Below are 16,140 nucleotides of genomic sequence, written 5' to 3' on the forward strand. Positions count from 1 at the left end.
GCACTTTATTTTAAAGCTTCAGATTAAGACGCCAGAAGCTAAGTGACAACCCAAAATCCTGGAAAATTGTGTTTACGTAGTTGGAATGCTAACAAAGTAGATCTGCAAATGTTGTATTAACAGTTCAGTTGACAAAACTCATTGTGTTGCAAGACACTGTCTTCAAAAAAGTATTTTTTCCCAAATTTGCATGTTGAGAAGAAGAGGCAGTAATTGGTAAGCAAACATCCTTCTCTATCAGTTCTCCAAAAACAACTAGTCATCATGCAGGCAAGTTCTTGCAACCAAAAAGGTATTGTTTGTTTCTTCATGAAGAGTTTTAAGGTTGCTGTCAGTGTCAAAGGCTGTTTGCTAGCCCTGTCTTGTTTCATACCAGAATTTTTAAAATGAAATCTGATGGCTGCATGCTAAAACTCTGTAATTCCAGTTCCAGCACTATCACAGGCTGAGCTACTGTTGTGCACAGCAGAAATTACCAGTGACTACACTACAGTTTGTCACCATTTGAGGCCGGATGTCTGGATTGGGATTAGTGAATTACACCGTTCAGACTTAGCTTTGGAATTAGTGCTTCAGTCCACAGACCCTACTCAATGTAAAGGAAGGTTGCTGGAACGTAATGCTACTGTCTGCCAAAAGCAACAAACAAGAGTTATCTGCAGAAGTGAAGTAGTAGTATCCTGTTTCAAGACTACTGGTAAGAATTGCAGAAAGGCAGCTTAATGAGTAGGTCAAAGCTTTCCTTTTATCAAGGAGTTTGATAACCTTGTTTAAAATTCAAATCCTTGTATGCCACAGAACATTGGATAAACTCAGATTTAAAAGCTTTCTGTTCTGAGAGGATTGGCTCTTTTTAGAAATGAATGTGTAATTCTTAGAGAAAATAGTAGTAGCTCTAAGAAATAATAGGGAGTTCAGGCATTTTATTGTCCCACCTGTTGAGGGCTACATGGGAGGTAGAATTCTTGCCCTTCACAAATTTGCTCTAGGAAGTTATGTAGAGCAGTGGAGTACAGCTATTTAAGTAAGATGCCTGCATTGTTAAAGATGTGCTAGTCCTAATGAGAATTTTAGTGTAGCATGAACACAGAAGAGTGTGCATGCACCATCGAGACTGAAATTTGAAGAATTCTGTCTATAATAGGTACCTTACATTAAACATACAGCATTCCTAAAATACTCCTAGGATGCAAGTATAACTTCTGCTGAAACACACAGAATTCAAAATAGATAGACCCTTGACTTGGCAGCCTTCTAACATTAAAATAGTGATAGAACATACTGATGATGTCGCCACTTCTGTCAGCTCAGCAGACACCCTTATGGGCATCCACCTGTGGCATCCTCATGGGCTTGAATGCAGCAAGCACAAGTCCAGGCACTCCTGGCTAGCATATTCTGCGCTGCTGCTTCACCCTGTGCTTATGGTGACTCTCTTGTAGCCTCCTCAACTGAGTCATTGATTTCAAATGGTTAATTTTATTCTGAGCAATTCTTACACTGGTTTTTGAAGGCTTTTACCATTTACTTGCTTAAAAGTTTTTGCACTTATGCACAATATAATATTAAATTTAGAAGGTATCTTAAATGTCGTGGCACTGAAATAATTCACCTACTCAAAAGTTCGGCTATGCAAAGGAAGGCAGAATCTCCAGCTTCCATGTTCCTTGAAATTATTCCTCATACTTTTCACTAGAGGAAGTGGCTTTCAAATGAGAATGCCTCTTGCCATTTTTTTTACAACTTTGTAGCATGCTGACAAGCAAGGTTCATCATTATTTGCTACAGTGGTCAGTTAACTTTATTGCTTAGAAATTTCCCCACAAACAAACCTGTGTTTTCTATTAGAATGTACCAATAATTGGTTTCTGGTAACTAAGCTGAGGCATTCTGTAGAAACTTATTTAGAAGTATGTTCATTATGTACAGTGTTTGAGTTGACCACCTCTGTTACTAGTGATGTGCCAGCATCCCAATGATAACTTCAGTCTGACATAGAAGAATTCACACGCAATGAAGAAACTGAAATTGGGTTCATAATTCCGTTTAGAGTTCCTTCACTGAATGTAGAGCCTTCCCAAAATACTCAGTGGGTATTTGATGCAGTTTCATACAGTGATTATGTAACTTCTGTGGATGATGTGTTCTTCGTTAGCTGTCTGCCAGTGTCACCAATGTCTTAGTGTTGGCATCCATTTTGATTGTCTTCTCAACTAAATAGAGGTTTTACTTTTTTTTTTGCACATTGCTCCCTCCCCTCTCATGAATTCATGCCTGTGAACTAGAGGAAGATAACTGGTGCAAATAATTAGAGAGATATCCTTGTGGTCCGTTCTGAGACTTCTTAAATTTAGGTGTGACGGCTATGTTAAGCATGCCCAAGCATGTTTCCTTTTCAACAAATGTCTGCGTGCTGCCTTCTTAGTTTCACTTTCGAAAATGCTATCCGTATTTTGAAAGATCTTTTACTAGAAAAATGAGCAAAGTGTTTGGGTTTTCTTTTACATAATTCCAAATAATGGGTCAAGTAATAAGCACAGTTAAAAAGTTAAGAAACAGTTAAATTGACTGTCAGGTTTTAACAGAACAAAGAGTTGTAAAATGTGGTTTTTACTTTGTTAATCATTGTCACAACTACTTGCAAGAGGAGCAGGTACAATTTCAGTCTCCTTTACCGATTAAAATAGCTGGAAACCCTTTCATTTCTTAATATGTTAACTGTAGGGGTGGGGTAAGCAGCTTTCTTAATATATTAACTTGGTAAATAATATAAATATTAAATACTGTTATTACTTATAGTTTCTAAATGTTTTCATTTTTACCCTTGATAAGAAAAGAATCCAAGAATGTAAGTAGGTAGTCCATCTACAACTCTTCACATAAAATGTAGAATATGCAATTCTAAAATTGCTTGCCTATGATGTAGTAGAGGAATTGCATGTAAAATTGGCAATAGCCAGCCTGACAAGTTCAATTCATGTGCATTAGCTTCCCAACAGTACTCAGTTCTCTTCAACTTTTCAAAATGTTAGTGTATGTATGGCCTAAACTGAAGTCACCAGTAATTCCCAGTTGTATGGTGATGTATTCATTTACCACGTAGACAACCAAACCCCTGATTTCTTAATTTGTGAGGTCATACAATTAGATACAGTCAGATTAAATTTCATTAGTTATTTACTATATCATTAAACATATTGTAGTTATATTCCATTACATTAGTGAGCTGTGGAGAACCCTCACAACTACATTATAACTATCTTTAAGTCACAACCATATAAGAAAGATGAATTATACTTAGCCAGATCATAATCCATAATTCCTGTGGTCGTGCTAAATCCAGGGTAGTTTTGTTGTTTACATCAGCACGTAACTTGTGGGATATACATGCAGCGTAGAAGATTATCTTAGACCTGATGCTTGGCACCTGAATTAAATATCTTTTCCATGATTGCTTTTTCTTGGATGTAAACAGGAAATGCTTTGATGCAAGAAGATACAAAAGAGAGTCATGACAATTCCACAGAAATTTAAGTTACACAGTTTCCTACCCATGACCAGTGTCTCACTGACAGGTGGTTTTTGGTAGAGAAATCATACTTTAATAGCAAGGGAGAAAAGGTGTAATTGGAATTGTATATAAAAAAGCGGTAGTTATACCAAAAAGCCAAACAATTGGTTTTTTAATATGAAAAAATAAGAGTTGGGCTGTTTTGGTTTTCTTTTTTTTTTTCTGTCTTTTCAAACCTGGTGATACTTTTTAGGAACGGTAATTACCAGCAAATAAAAACTTAGATTCATTTAATTTCTAGAATTTTAAATTTTTAAAAAACCACAAAACACAGAAAAACCCACACAAAGCCAAAGAAACAAACAAAAAAACCCCAAGAACCCTCTGCCTCTGTGTCTTACTCTAAAAAACAAATTACGTGAAAGAAAGGCTAATCTTAATAGATACTAGTTCTTATTTTGCAAAATTTGCAAAACTTTGTTTTTTCCCTTCTCAGCTAAATGGTATTTACTAATTGGAAGAAAAGCATAGGGCCACTAGGTGTCATTGTATACTGAGTACATGAAATGAAATCAGTTTGGCAAAAAATTCTAATAACTTCCTTAGCTAATGTTCAGGAGTACTTTATCCTCAGCTTTCTGAGCTGGTTACAGGTCTGCTTTACAATGCTTGCCTAGAAATCCTGCCTGTCGTTGACTTCTGTGGCTCCTTTCTGGTTCTCCAGCAGTCTGGTTAATCACCCCTCCTCCTCTCTGTTCTTGAAGTTCTTCCTCATCCATGCTTTTGTAGAGATTTAGCTGTTAGCTCAATAAGCAGCCAACAATGACAGCTAAATTCTTAACTGTATTTTCACTCTGTGGATATAGACTTAGGCTTTTTTTTTTACATACCTAGCTTGGGTACTGGAATGTAAATTTTATTTTGGTTTTAAGTCTTGTCCATTCTAAAACTAAATTAAAAACTTGAATTCAGCTTGTTATTTCATGTGTTTAAAATTGGTCACAAAGGCCTGCAGTACTCTGCAGTGTTGGTTATCTGTTCTACACGTAAGCTGTCTCTTGTCCCGTACATAACTGTCCGGGTTTTTGAGGATGAATAGTTTTTACTCAGTGCTCTCTATTGAATTTTTGCAGGATCTATCACATCTATTCTTGGTCTAGATACCATTTTAATCTATGTTCACTCAATTTCATGTCTTTACCTTCTGATATATGACCAAGTAATTTACAAAATATAATCAGTATTTTGAAAGATTTCATGCTACTGTCCTAAGCATAAAATGTTGGTAGATTTTTTTTTTGGTTGGCTAATGATAGCATCAGTAAAATAGTCCTTGTCATTGTCTCAGTTTAATCTTTCCTAATCATTATTTTAAAAAAATAAAATTGTTGTTACTATTCAGCTTCATAACTTAAAGTTAATGCTGTACGTAAAGAGAAGTTAAATGAATGTTTTTCTTTTTCCAACGAGGAATTCTCAGTTGTATGAATTACAAGTCCAGTTCATCCATCAGACATAATTTTATGGACCTTCTGTTTTCTAAAGAGACCCCTTCAGGGACTTCCTTCCTGATTAAGCTATCTTAAGATTATCAAGTGCTACATGACCTAGAGGGTGTACTTTATTCTCCTCTTCTTTTTTTAGGTTGGGGAAATACATTTTGAATCTTTACAGAAATGAAAAAATGTTTAGAACTGAACATTGGCTTCAGAAGAGATGCTGTTTTTTGTGCATATCACCACCATGCACTAATTGGAGGAAATTTCTGTGCATTTTGGTCTTTGTTTTCCCAAATATATTGTTACTCTGAATAGTCAGTTTTGATTAGTGCATTATTTTGTTCTTTTTTTTTATAATTCTAGAATATGGTCACATACCTGCATTCCAAAGATGTTTGTGTTTTTGCAGAATAGTAACTCTTAACCACCCCCCCAGAAAAAAACATTAAGAAAAGAAAACATCAAACTTTTCTTTTCCAAGGGGGAAGTTGAGCAAATCGCAATGATGAAACCTAAAGGCCAGACTGAACACGATGAAGGCATGCTTGAATACTTGGAAGACCTAATAGGATCTGCTCGACTAAAAGCTCCTATCCAAGCTCTGTGTCACAGAATAGAGATTTTAAATGAACAGAGAGGAGAAAAGGTGAGTCTCAGAAAGTTGTGTTTGAATTATAAGTAAAAAATTTAAAAATAGCAATGTTTCATTTTTTAATTTTTTTTAGATAAACAGTTAACGACTTGGTTAAAATTTGGCACGCTGCAAGAGTAGAAGTACAGAGAAATCTTGAGTTATCTTCACTGCATCTGTTGTTTCTCTCAGTTATAAAAGGAATATCAGTTATAAAATATAGACTTATAAAAGTCAATATCAGTTGCTCTTCTTTAAACACTTAGAATGCTGTTGGCTTTCAATCTGCAAAGGTTTGAACGCTTGAGTTGGAACACAGGATTTTACCTGCTGAGCACTCTGATCGTATCGGCATGCGTTAAATGCTTTGCAGGGTGAATAGAGAAAGAGGTGATCATTATCTGAATAAAACCAGATAGGGCTTTTTTTTCTGCCTGATTTATATTGCTAAATAATAAATAGGAGGGGTAGCAGGGAAACCTCTCATACTAAGAAAAGAAGAGGGAGGCAGAGCATTGGTAAGGTAGGTACATGCTGTTTGAGGAGGCTTAAAAATACAGAAAATTAGTTATGACTTGAGCTGTGTGTACATAGCTCTTCTTTATTTCTCACCTACTCTTTCCTTGCTTTGCCTGAGTTGCTCCTAGCATATGTAGGATCCCTTTTTAGTTTTAAATTATTGTTTGTATTTTCCTAAAAGTACAGTCTTTGCTGCAGAAATGGTGATCTGTTATTTCAGAAAGCTTGCAGTGCTAAATTGCCTTAAAGAGTTGATTGTGGAAGACCATCTCTCCAGAGGGCACATGTGCTATAAGGGGTCTGGGGTTTTTCTCATGTGTGTTCTTCTGTAGTACTAGCAGTAAAGTCAGCTCTGATTCTTTGTCTTGTCTAGTTAAATAGAGTTAAAATGGTGGAAAAAGAAAAGGATGCCTTGGAAGCGGACAGGAATAAAGCCATCGAATATCTTTGTTTGGAAAACAAAATGTTTAAAGAAAAGAATTATATCTGTCAATACTATGTGTAAGTACTTCTCTAAAGTTTTGATTTGGCTTTAATGTGGTGGTGTTAAACTCTGCCTCCGTATCTCTAATTAGAAATAATTTGCATTTCTTAACAGCCGTATTAGTCCTTAAAAATTAGTTGAATAGCATGTGGAAAAGAGGCAGCATTTTAATAAAAACCTTTTAAAAATGCCAAAAGAACAACAAAAAAACCCCATAGCACCGCAACAAAAAAATGAAGCCAAAAACCTGCTTGCCAGCTTTTTACAAAATAGTCTGGCAAATTAATCTATTGGAGCTTTATACTTAAATGGAGAAAGTGGATCACTGAAAGACTACTTTTTGTCTGAAATGCCTAAGTTGTTAGATTTCCTTGCAGTTTTGTACTAAATTGGCAAGGTTACTCAATAATGGATATTAAGATTTAATACTTTACATAACCACTTTGTTACACTTAAGATTGGAAATATATATTAATTAGGAATGTTAGCTCTATGGAAAAAAATTGAGCCTCTTTTTTTTGTGGATTGGCTTTTCTTTTTCTAGCTATGATCTAAAGAAAAGAGTAAGTGATATGGAAATGCAGAAAGAAAAAATTAACGAAGAAACAAAAGTTGTTAATGAGAAGAGTAGTAAACTTGCAGAAGAAATGAAAAGCAAGAATAAAGCTTTAAAAGAACTTGAGAAGTAAGTACTTTAGGTATTGACTCATAAGGTAAGAGTACTGTGTTTTACATGTTTCTGCATATGTGGTGTTGGAGTTAGGATTTTCAGAAAAAGCTGTGCTGGTTGTATTGCGGAGGGGGGAAATACCTGAGAAAGCAGGGATCACAGCTGCGTATTTTCAGTAGCTCTTCCACCTAAAACTTAAATTATCTGATGAGCAGAGTCGCTTATAGTCTATCTAAACATTCCCTGGCATGGAATAAATGATCTTTTGCACAAAAAATAAATTAAAAAAAAATCTCATTGGTTTGATTTGGTTCTGCAGGTTGTTTTTGTTGGAGAAATCTAATATTCTCAATTACAGTAGGAAAAGGTCTGATTTTTGATGGATTTTAAAGTCCGTACTTTTTTATTTTGACTATAAAAAATAATTCTGAGGTTGTTGCAGGTTTTTTAGATACGCAACCATAATGCTTAGGTACTTGGATGTTAGGTACATCTCTGGTTTCCTTATGAATCTCTATGCATAAACTGTGTTTCCCTAAAATTGATTTGTCTGGGTGCTGATCTCCAATCCAGCTGCAATATTATCTTTCTCATCCTCTGAGATCATAGTAAGGTGTTTGTGAGAGATAAATATTATCAAAGGGAAAATAAAATTTTTGAAAAGGGGTTTAATATTGCTTTGTTAGTTGATCTTTACCTGATGAAACATTACTTTCCTGGGGAAAATACTCTGAATATAGTTACGTATTGGATGTTGTTTTTCACAAAAGTTTAGTAGTATTAGTTAAATTCTATATGCTTACTTATTAAGGGCAGGAGATTGATTATTCTTTCTTTTTTTCCCTCTAGGAAATGCAGTAAAATTACAAAGTTCATAGAGGAAAATAAAGAAAAATTTACTCAGTTGGATTTGCAGGATGTTAAAGTAAGGGAAAATCTAAAACATGCCAAAAGCAATGTTAAAAAACTGGAGAAGCAACTTCAAAAAGACAAAGAAAAGGTATTGTGAACTGCAACTTGATTTACTTAAAGAAATATAATTGGTTGCTCTAGATGAGAACATCTCTGTGCAGCTGGGATAAAACAGCAAAGGACATCAATTGTACTTTATACAACACAGATTATGAAAAATATGTTTTAAATTTTTTTAATCTGATATTTTATGTCATTTAAATCAGCTAGGGATTTTGTTTGCAAATCACTGACTGAAGTAATGCATTATTCTCCCTTAAACCATTGCTCATTGCACATCTTACTATGGGAGTCTGCAGCCAGCAGTACCAGGCTGTTTTCTGCCTAAAGGCAAAGTCAAAAGCTTTCCTGTTGTTTCTCAGCTCTGTTGGGAGGCCTTACAGCTTGCAAAGCATCTTTCTATTATGTTTCTTGAGACTACAGGAAGGTCACGTGTTCTCACAGTTACTACTACCTTTTCAAAACACTTTTTCCTGTTTCCCCAGTTAATTTAGTTAATTTAATGGATATATTTTACCAGGTTGTTTTTTGCCAGCTGTTACAGATCCTAAATCACTCTTTGGATCAAGAGTGGCCTTCTGAAGGTAGATATTTAAGAATTAAGCCTTATTGTGATTCAGAGGCTTGAGTTCTTATGAATGACGCTATGTTCTTTTACTGCTGTGGCTTGCTTCTCTCTGGATGGGCTCTAGAAATGAGCAAGCCTTGCAAATAAAATCCAGGCCTCCTGCTAGAGCCATAGTGTATCTTATCCTACAAAAATACGTGAGCTTCATTAGGGCTTAACACTTCCTTTGACTTCCACATAATGCTTGAGAGGCAGGGTTTAAAGATGAGGCAAAACTGTTTTGTTTCAGTGGGAGAGGAAGTTAAAAGCCTTTTCCTTGCGTAGGTGAAAGAATTGAAAACTGTACCTTCCCATAATGAAGAAGTTATCAGCGAAGCCACTTCTAAGAAAGAGCTTCTTGAAAAGACAAAAGAGAAAGAAGAATTAAAACTCAAGGAGGTTATGGAGAACCTTAGGGAAGAAACACGAGGACTTCAGAAAGAAAAAGAGGTTTGAACTGTTTTGACTTGTTATACTTACTGTATTAAGTGATGTATAGTTTTTACACTTAGAAACAAAATGATCACAAGATAGTGGTAAAATGCTAATTTATATGACAAATTCACTGTTTCATGTGTTAGTTCAATGGGGCCTAACTGGGGAATTAATTTTGAATTTATAATCAGAGTGAAATTGTTCTCATTAAGTTGTTTGCTTTTTATAGTGATCATGTGTCATGAAGTATATCATTCATATATGTATCCTAAATAATTCTACACTTCCATGATTTGAACACACTTCCCTTTTCTCCCATCAAAATGTTTAAGCCAATGTGTTGCTTAAATAAATAAACAGATTTTGAAATGGTAAGTTCCAAGCCTTTCCCACAGCTGCAATCTGTCTTTGAATTAATAGACAACTACTACAACACTTGGTTATTGTTGTTGATATTAGCTGTCCAATCACTAAACACCTGGAGGCTGGAAATTAATCCTGTAAATTTGGGGGATTATTTTCTGTACTTGAAAACATGTGTAAGGCTCCTCACAACCTTACGTTTAGAAAATAATACAAAGCTTGTATAGAAATGTTTTAAGATAATTCCCTGGTGTTCTTTATAATTATGAAAAATGCCTTATTTTATTTCCATGCAGAATGTGTTAATAAATTAAGATCTAGAAGAACAAGTAGATAACATAACTGTTTTTGGCTGACAGGAGAGCTAGTAAAAGAACATGCCGATTTCCTCTTTTTCTTTCATACAGTGTGATTGATGTAATAAATCCCACAGTTGTCTGTTTTTGGTTGTAACGTTGTCCATTTCTGCAGGGCAAAGAGAAAGAGCTTATGGAGTTTAGTAAAGAAGTGAATGAAGCACGTTCAAAGATGGATGTGGCCCAGTCAGAGCTTGAAATCTATCTCAGCCGTTATAACGCTGCTGTGTCTCGGTTAAATGAGGCAAAGGAGGCTCTGGCGACTACTTCAGAAACCCTTAGGGAAAGGAAAGCTGCTATCAAAGATATATCTATAAAATTACCCCAAGCTGAACAGGAATTAAAGGAGGTGAGACTTAACTTTAATATATAATTTCTTTGAGTTACAACACAATGTTGCAACACACAAACCAAAGTTCCACTCTCTGTTTCAGTAATAATTGCGGTGAAAATAAATGAAAAACTGCCTCCAGTAAAATAACCTTTAAAAACTATATTCTAATACTCAGTTAACCAGTGAAGTAAGTGTTTGATTTCAAACTTATTTTGGGTTAAGGAAATGTTAACATTAAGCACTGAAAATTAAATCCTATCTATCCCTGCAAGGGAATCAGTTTAAATATCATAATGAGACATGGTAAAATAAATAAATAGCTACATTTGTGAGCCGCCTTTGAATTTCACTTCTTGCTCCTTTCTCATTCCCCAAAGAAAATAAAATCCCACTACCTTGCCCTAACCCTGATTCATGAATTCATAAGCCTTCATATTTGTATCAGAGTGTACTCAATACTAGCCAAAATGTATCCAAATACATTTCTTCCGGTAAACGTTTGCTGTTCTACTTCTCAGTGGCTGGTTTCATTGCCTACACAGTCATGAATCTAAGACTCCCTGAATACAGTAGTTTTCTTGAGGCTAAGGTAATGTCTTTCTTTTAATCATTAGAAAGAGAACAAGTTTGAGCAGCTGGGAAGAGAAGAAGCAAATGCTAAGAATCTTCTTCGAGATCTGCATCAAAAAGTAGAAGAAGCCAAAAGTTCTCTATCACTAAGTCGCAGTCGGGGGAAAGTGCTTGAGGCTCTGCTTCAGCAGAAGAAATCTGGAAATATTTCTGGAATATATGGAAGATTGGTAAATTTTAAAAGGCTATTATACTTTTAGTCTTAACATAGGAACTGAACAGTCTTTTTCTGTAACTGAATGAAAGGTAGAATTCCTTGCTTCTTCCTGGTGCTATTTTGGAGCAGAGTTGCAAATCTTGTGAACTTGCTATAAATTAAAGTGGTTGAGGTTCCACTACTCGGCACTAAGGAAAGGCAATGTCTGTGAGAAGGCTTTGTCTCTTTGGTAGGCTGATCTGTAAGCTAAATCAGTTAGCTGCAGTCTCTGTGGGAATATGGATTCCATAAGCCAAGGATACCAGAAATGTCTTGTAACCTGTCCGTGCTTTGGTCCTGCCTGTGCTTCTGTGTCGGGCTACAACTGACAGCTCTAGTGGTTTTGATTCCTTTAAACACTCGGAACCACCATGCTGGAGAAGCATAATGGAGTAGTGTTTTCTACCTTCTGGTGCTGCAGAAGGTAGAATCAATTGGTAACCACACACTTGGTAGAACTGCCATGAAGTTTAAAAAACCCTCTTACATCTTGTATGTAACTTAATGTGGAACTGTACGCTCTTTTTTTGCTTCAAAATCCATAGAATTGGTGATCTCTTTGCTGGTTTTTCCTCTTGTTTACTTGCTTGCCTGTCAAATCAAAAAGAGCAATATTGTTGTTTCAGAAGACCAAGGAAAGCTCTGTCATAGCAAAACGTTGTGTTGTCAGTTCTTTCCAAGCAGTGTTGATTTAAAGTTCTGAAAATCTGCGGCTGAGTTCTTCATTCCTTTTTTTACTATATCCGAACAATACATGTGTATCAGTGTAAATGTAGAAGTACTGTTCTTGTATTCTGCGATTTTTCTTTTTTCCCCCACCTGCTCATCCAAGCAGAATTATCTCTGCTTCAGAAAACTGTGTATTTAGTGCGTATATATTTTATAAAACATGTGTATAGATTTATTTAAAAAGGATATAGTTCAAGCAGCAGCAGACCACTGTCTAGTACAGCTGGCATGTATTTTGTGTCATGCTTTGTTATCACTTGCCACAGAGGAGTGTGAGGTTAATCTGTTCTGGATAACTCACAGTTGGCTGTGCATGCTGTTTTTATCTGTGGATACACAAGAATTGTTCAAAGATGATGATGAATACCGCTGTATCCGTTTTTACATCAGTACAGGACAGCACACAGAAGTATATGACTTGCTAGGGCCTACCCATCTGGCCAATGGTAGAACCACCCGCAGAACACATTAAATTGTTTTGTTAGGCCAGACTGCCTCACTAAAGTGCTATCATATAAAATTTAACATTTGTCTACAGAAAATAAATCAGTGGTACCACTTTGCTCTACCAGAAGCAGCGTTTTTGAAGCTCTAAGTGTATGAATTTCTACTATGGAAACAAGTACATTAGAAATACATAAATATCAGTGTGCAGGAGAAGACAGGTGTGGGATTAGAATTAGCAAAATAATTAAGGTTTCAGTTCTTTCACAGAAAATTGTTTTATAATTTGTTTTCATCTCATTTTACTTTGTATAAAATTTTGTTATTAACTAATACGTTAATACCAAGACAAAGCGTAGATGCCAGGCTCATCACTGTACTTCTGCCTCCCCTTGTCAATTATTAGGGAGACTTGGGAGCTATCAGTGAAAAGTATGATGTTGCAATTTCATCGTCTTGCGGTGCCTTAGACAACATTGTTGTTGATACAATTGATACTGCTCAGGAATGTGTGAATTTCTTAAAGGCAAGAGGAATTGGAGCTGCCACATTTATAGCCCTGGACAAGGTAAGTACTAGCACTTTGGCAGAAAAAATTGCTGATTTACCCTCATGGGCACAGTTTTAATACTGTATATGTATGATGTATTACTATGCATGTGTCTATGTATTATGTATTAATAGATTACGCTATATATGTATTAATACAGGTAAAGCTAAAATAGAAAATGTTTTAGTAGGCTGTTGGTACCTTTAGAATATTCTACTAGCAAATTATATTGTTACACACTTGTAAGAGACTTGTAAGAGACAAGGCTTTTTAGATACCTGTATGTGTACAGCAGATGTTTGGTGTGTCTTTTATATTTTTATATTTGGACTTTTTTAAAAAAAGGCAAAATTAATAATCCAAGGAATGTAGTAACTAAACTACAAAAACTTTGAAAGAGATCAATGAGTTATGAATGAATTTTTAATTATACTGATATTAAGTCGAGATCCCCAAGGAAGGAAGCTTTACTGTTAATTGCAGTATGATTGCATTTGCTTTAAAGCCTTAACATATTTCAGAATAATGAAACACCTCATAATTTATCCTAAAGAATCTCTCATTTGTTTGTTTACTCTTTTGGTGCAGATGGCTGTATGGGAAAAAAAAACGCAAAAAATCCCAACCCCTGAAAATACTCCTCGGTTGTTTGATCTGGTGCAAGTAAAAGACAAGAAGGTTCGTCTGGCTTTTTACTTCGCATTACGTGATACCCTAGTAGCTAACAACTTGGAAGATGCTACCAGAATAGCATTCCAAAAAGATAAAAGATGGAGAGTGGTAACGCTGCAAGGACAAATCATTGAACAGTCAGGTATTTAAGTGCAGACTTAAAATTAGATTTTAAGCATTCTATAAATGGTATCTAAGCACTATTAGCTCGCTAACTTCTTTCCATCTCTCTCACTGTAGGAACTATGACTGGTGGTGGAGGTAAAGTAATGAAGGGCAGAATGGGTTCCTCAGTTGTAGCGGATGTTTCAGAGGAAGAGGTTAGTACATAACCTTAATTAAAAGTGGAGTTTTATCAAAGCTCCTTGTGTTTTGGCTGTTCATACACACATGTGCTCTGTCCTTTTGAATCAGCATGAGTAGGTTCACGATCTGTGATGCAAGATACTTCAACAATGACTTAAAGTTCACAAGGTTAGCATAGGTTATATTGTTCTTAAGTGCATGTGTTCACAGCCTAGCTGTCACATGCCTGTTATTTAATTTTTAGTCTCATAGTGCAACCTTTGATAGGTTGGAAACTGATTGAAGGTAGGGATGAGAACATGGAAGATACCGATCGTAAAGAACCATTGAGCTGCAGAGAAGTACACACAAACCTCTCTGCAGCAAGAAAAGACAGGTTTGGTCCTTCATTTTATGTCCTTGTAAGATTTGTCAGGGAATGGTAGAGCTTTCCTTCAAATTTGTATTTCAAGAATATTTTGGAATATCAAGATACGGCTTGTTTTTTTCTTCTGAATTCTTTTAGGTTTTAGTTTGTGGTTTTATTTAGTGTGGATGAAACTGTAGCCTGTGTCCTTTTTGCCTAGTATCTGTTGATCAGCCTAACTGAGGTCAAACATCAAAATGTTAATACCTCTTCAAGAAGACAAGCTCCCTGTGTAACTGTCAAGTAAACCATGGCTCCTGATATCTGTCCCCTCTCTACAGGAGAAGGAAATTTTGCTCTTCAGGAATAAGAGCTATAAGCCAACACAAGAGCTGAATATTTGCTTACCACTAAGCACACTGAAACAGGAATTAGTATTTTTTAGGTGAAAATACTTTCAAATTGGAGAACTTCAAAATCAGACTCAACTTTAATGTTCTCTCTGTCTGATTTGTCTGGTGGAGGAGACAACCATGTCACCACATTTGCTGCAATTGCTGATGTTTCTGCACTTTTTGGTTTTATCACTGAGAGGTTAAAATATATATCTGTTGTTCTCTCATCTGTCCTGTATTTTCACCTAAACTGAAATACTGAAGTACTAAAAAACTGAAGTACTGAAATGTACCCTTATTCTTTCTGCTTCTGAAGGTGAATTGCAAGACTTGATCACTTGGCCAGTTTCGGAGTGCAAAAGCTTTTCTTCCTAACACCCCATTACCACAGAAACCAACAAGCGTCATCTTAACTCTAGCAAAAATTGCTTCTAGCTTCTGCTTCTGTGTTTTTTTGATTTCTGCCTTCACTACTCTGACTTAAAACTAGATTAAGCTTGAAAGGCTTATCTCCTTAAAACAAATCTCCATTACGAGCTATTTTGACAGTTTTCTTCAGCTTGCTTTCTCATATGCATTCTCCTCTTGTTTTTCACTATTAAAATTGATCTTCTCAGCAGTCGGCCTCCATATTCTGTCCTGCTACTGCAAATTTTCAAGTTTTTACTCCACTTTCTTGTACTTTAAGGGATCCATAGACTCTTGAGCAGCAAATGAATGAGATCTTGCTTTGTTTTGTAGCAGTGACATTAGGCAAATAATCATATGTCACTTTTGTGTAGGTCAATAAAATGGAATCTCAGCTGCAGAAGGATTCTAAAAGAGCACTACAGTGTGAAGAAGAGAAATTACAACTTGAAGAAACCATAAGAAAACTGGGCAAAGGTGTTCAGGAGATGAGAAATACTTTAGAAAAGTATACAGCGAGTATCAAGGTGAACAAGTTTGTTATTGAGGCAATATCTGGCTTCTCCACAAATGTGCAGGGGGATAAATTCTCAGCCTCAGCTTAACATAGTCCTTGTTAGTATCAAGGATCTTTTAGTACCATGTACAGAATTCTAACACAGTTGTGTTTTCTGTAGAATTTATCTGAACACGAAATTCATCTACAAACCCAAGTTAAGGAACTTGAAGCAAATGTAATTGCTGCTGCTCCGGACAAAAACAAGCAAAAGGAACTGGAAAAAATCCTTAGTAATTATAAAAAAGGTACATTTTGTGGAAGGGGATTATAGATAAAAATCGTAGTTGTGTTCTTTTACTAATACAGAAATGAATGGTTACAGCTTTGTTCCTTCAGATTACCAGAGCACTACCATATCTTGGTTTGGAACCTCTTTACTTCTAAGGCTGGGGTAAAGGTGCTTTTAGAAATTAGAAAGTGAAAAACCCTTTTTCACAATTGCTCAGGTTCATGTTTCAGTCAAGCTAAAGTAAACATTAATTTTAGTATTTTTTTGTTTATTTGGTTAGATTGTTATGGCTGTA

The 16,140-nt window shown here is 35.7% G+C and overlaps 1 protein-coding gene across 1 annotated transcript in view; it reads left to right on the forward strand.

The window, feature by feature from the left end:
• The window catches only part of SMC4 (structural maintenance of chromosomes 4), a 41,427-nt gene that overhangs the window by 14,576 nt on the left and 10,711 nt on the right, over positions 1-16,140 (forward strand). Inside the window, exons 6-17 of the mRNA XM_064457906.1 lie at positions 5,492-5,656; positions 6,534-6,661; positions 7,189-7,329; positions 8,164-8,314; positions 9,179-9,343; positions 10,163-10,396; positions 10,996-11,181; positions 12,787-12,948; positions 13,519-13,744; positions 13,843-13,922; positions 15,432-15,584; positions 15,735-15,861. Coding sequence (XP_064313976.1) covers positions 5,492-5,656; positions 6,534-6,661; positions 7,189-7,329; positions 8,164-8,314; positions 9,179-9,343; positions 10,163-10,396; positions 10,996-11,181; positions 12,787-12,948; positions 13,519-13,744; positions 13,843-13,922; positions 15,432-15,584; positions 15,735-15,861 — 1,918 coding nt within the window. The remainder of the gene's footprint in view (positions 1-5,491; positions 5,657-6,533; positions 6,662-7,188; positions 7,330-8,163; positions 8,315-9,178; positions 9,344-10,162; positions 10,397-10,995; positions 11,182-12,786; positions 12,949-13,518; positions 13,745-13,842; positions 13,923-15,431; positions 15,585-15,734; positions 15,862-16,140) is intronic.

Source organism: Phalacrocorax carbo, chromosome 7 (assembly GCF_963921805.1).
Source record: "Phalacrocorax carbo chromosome 7, bPhaCar2.1, whole genome shotgun sequence".
In the NCBI taxonomy this organism is placed as follows: Eukaryota; Metazoa; Chordata; class Aves; order Suliformes; family Phalacrocoracidae; genus Phalacrocorax; species Phalacrocorax carbo.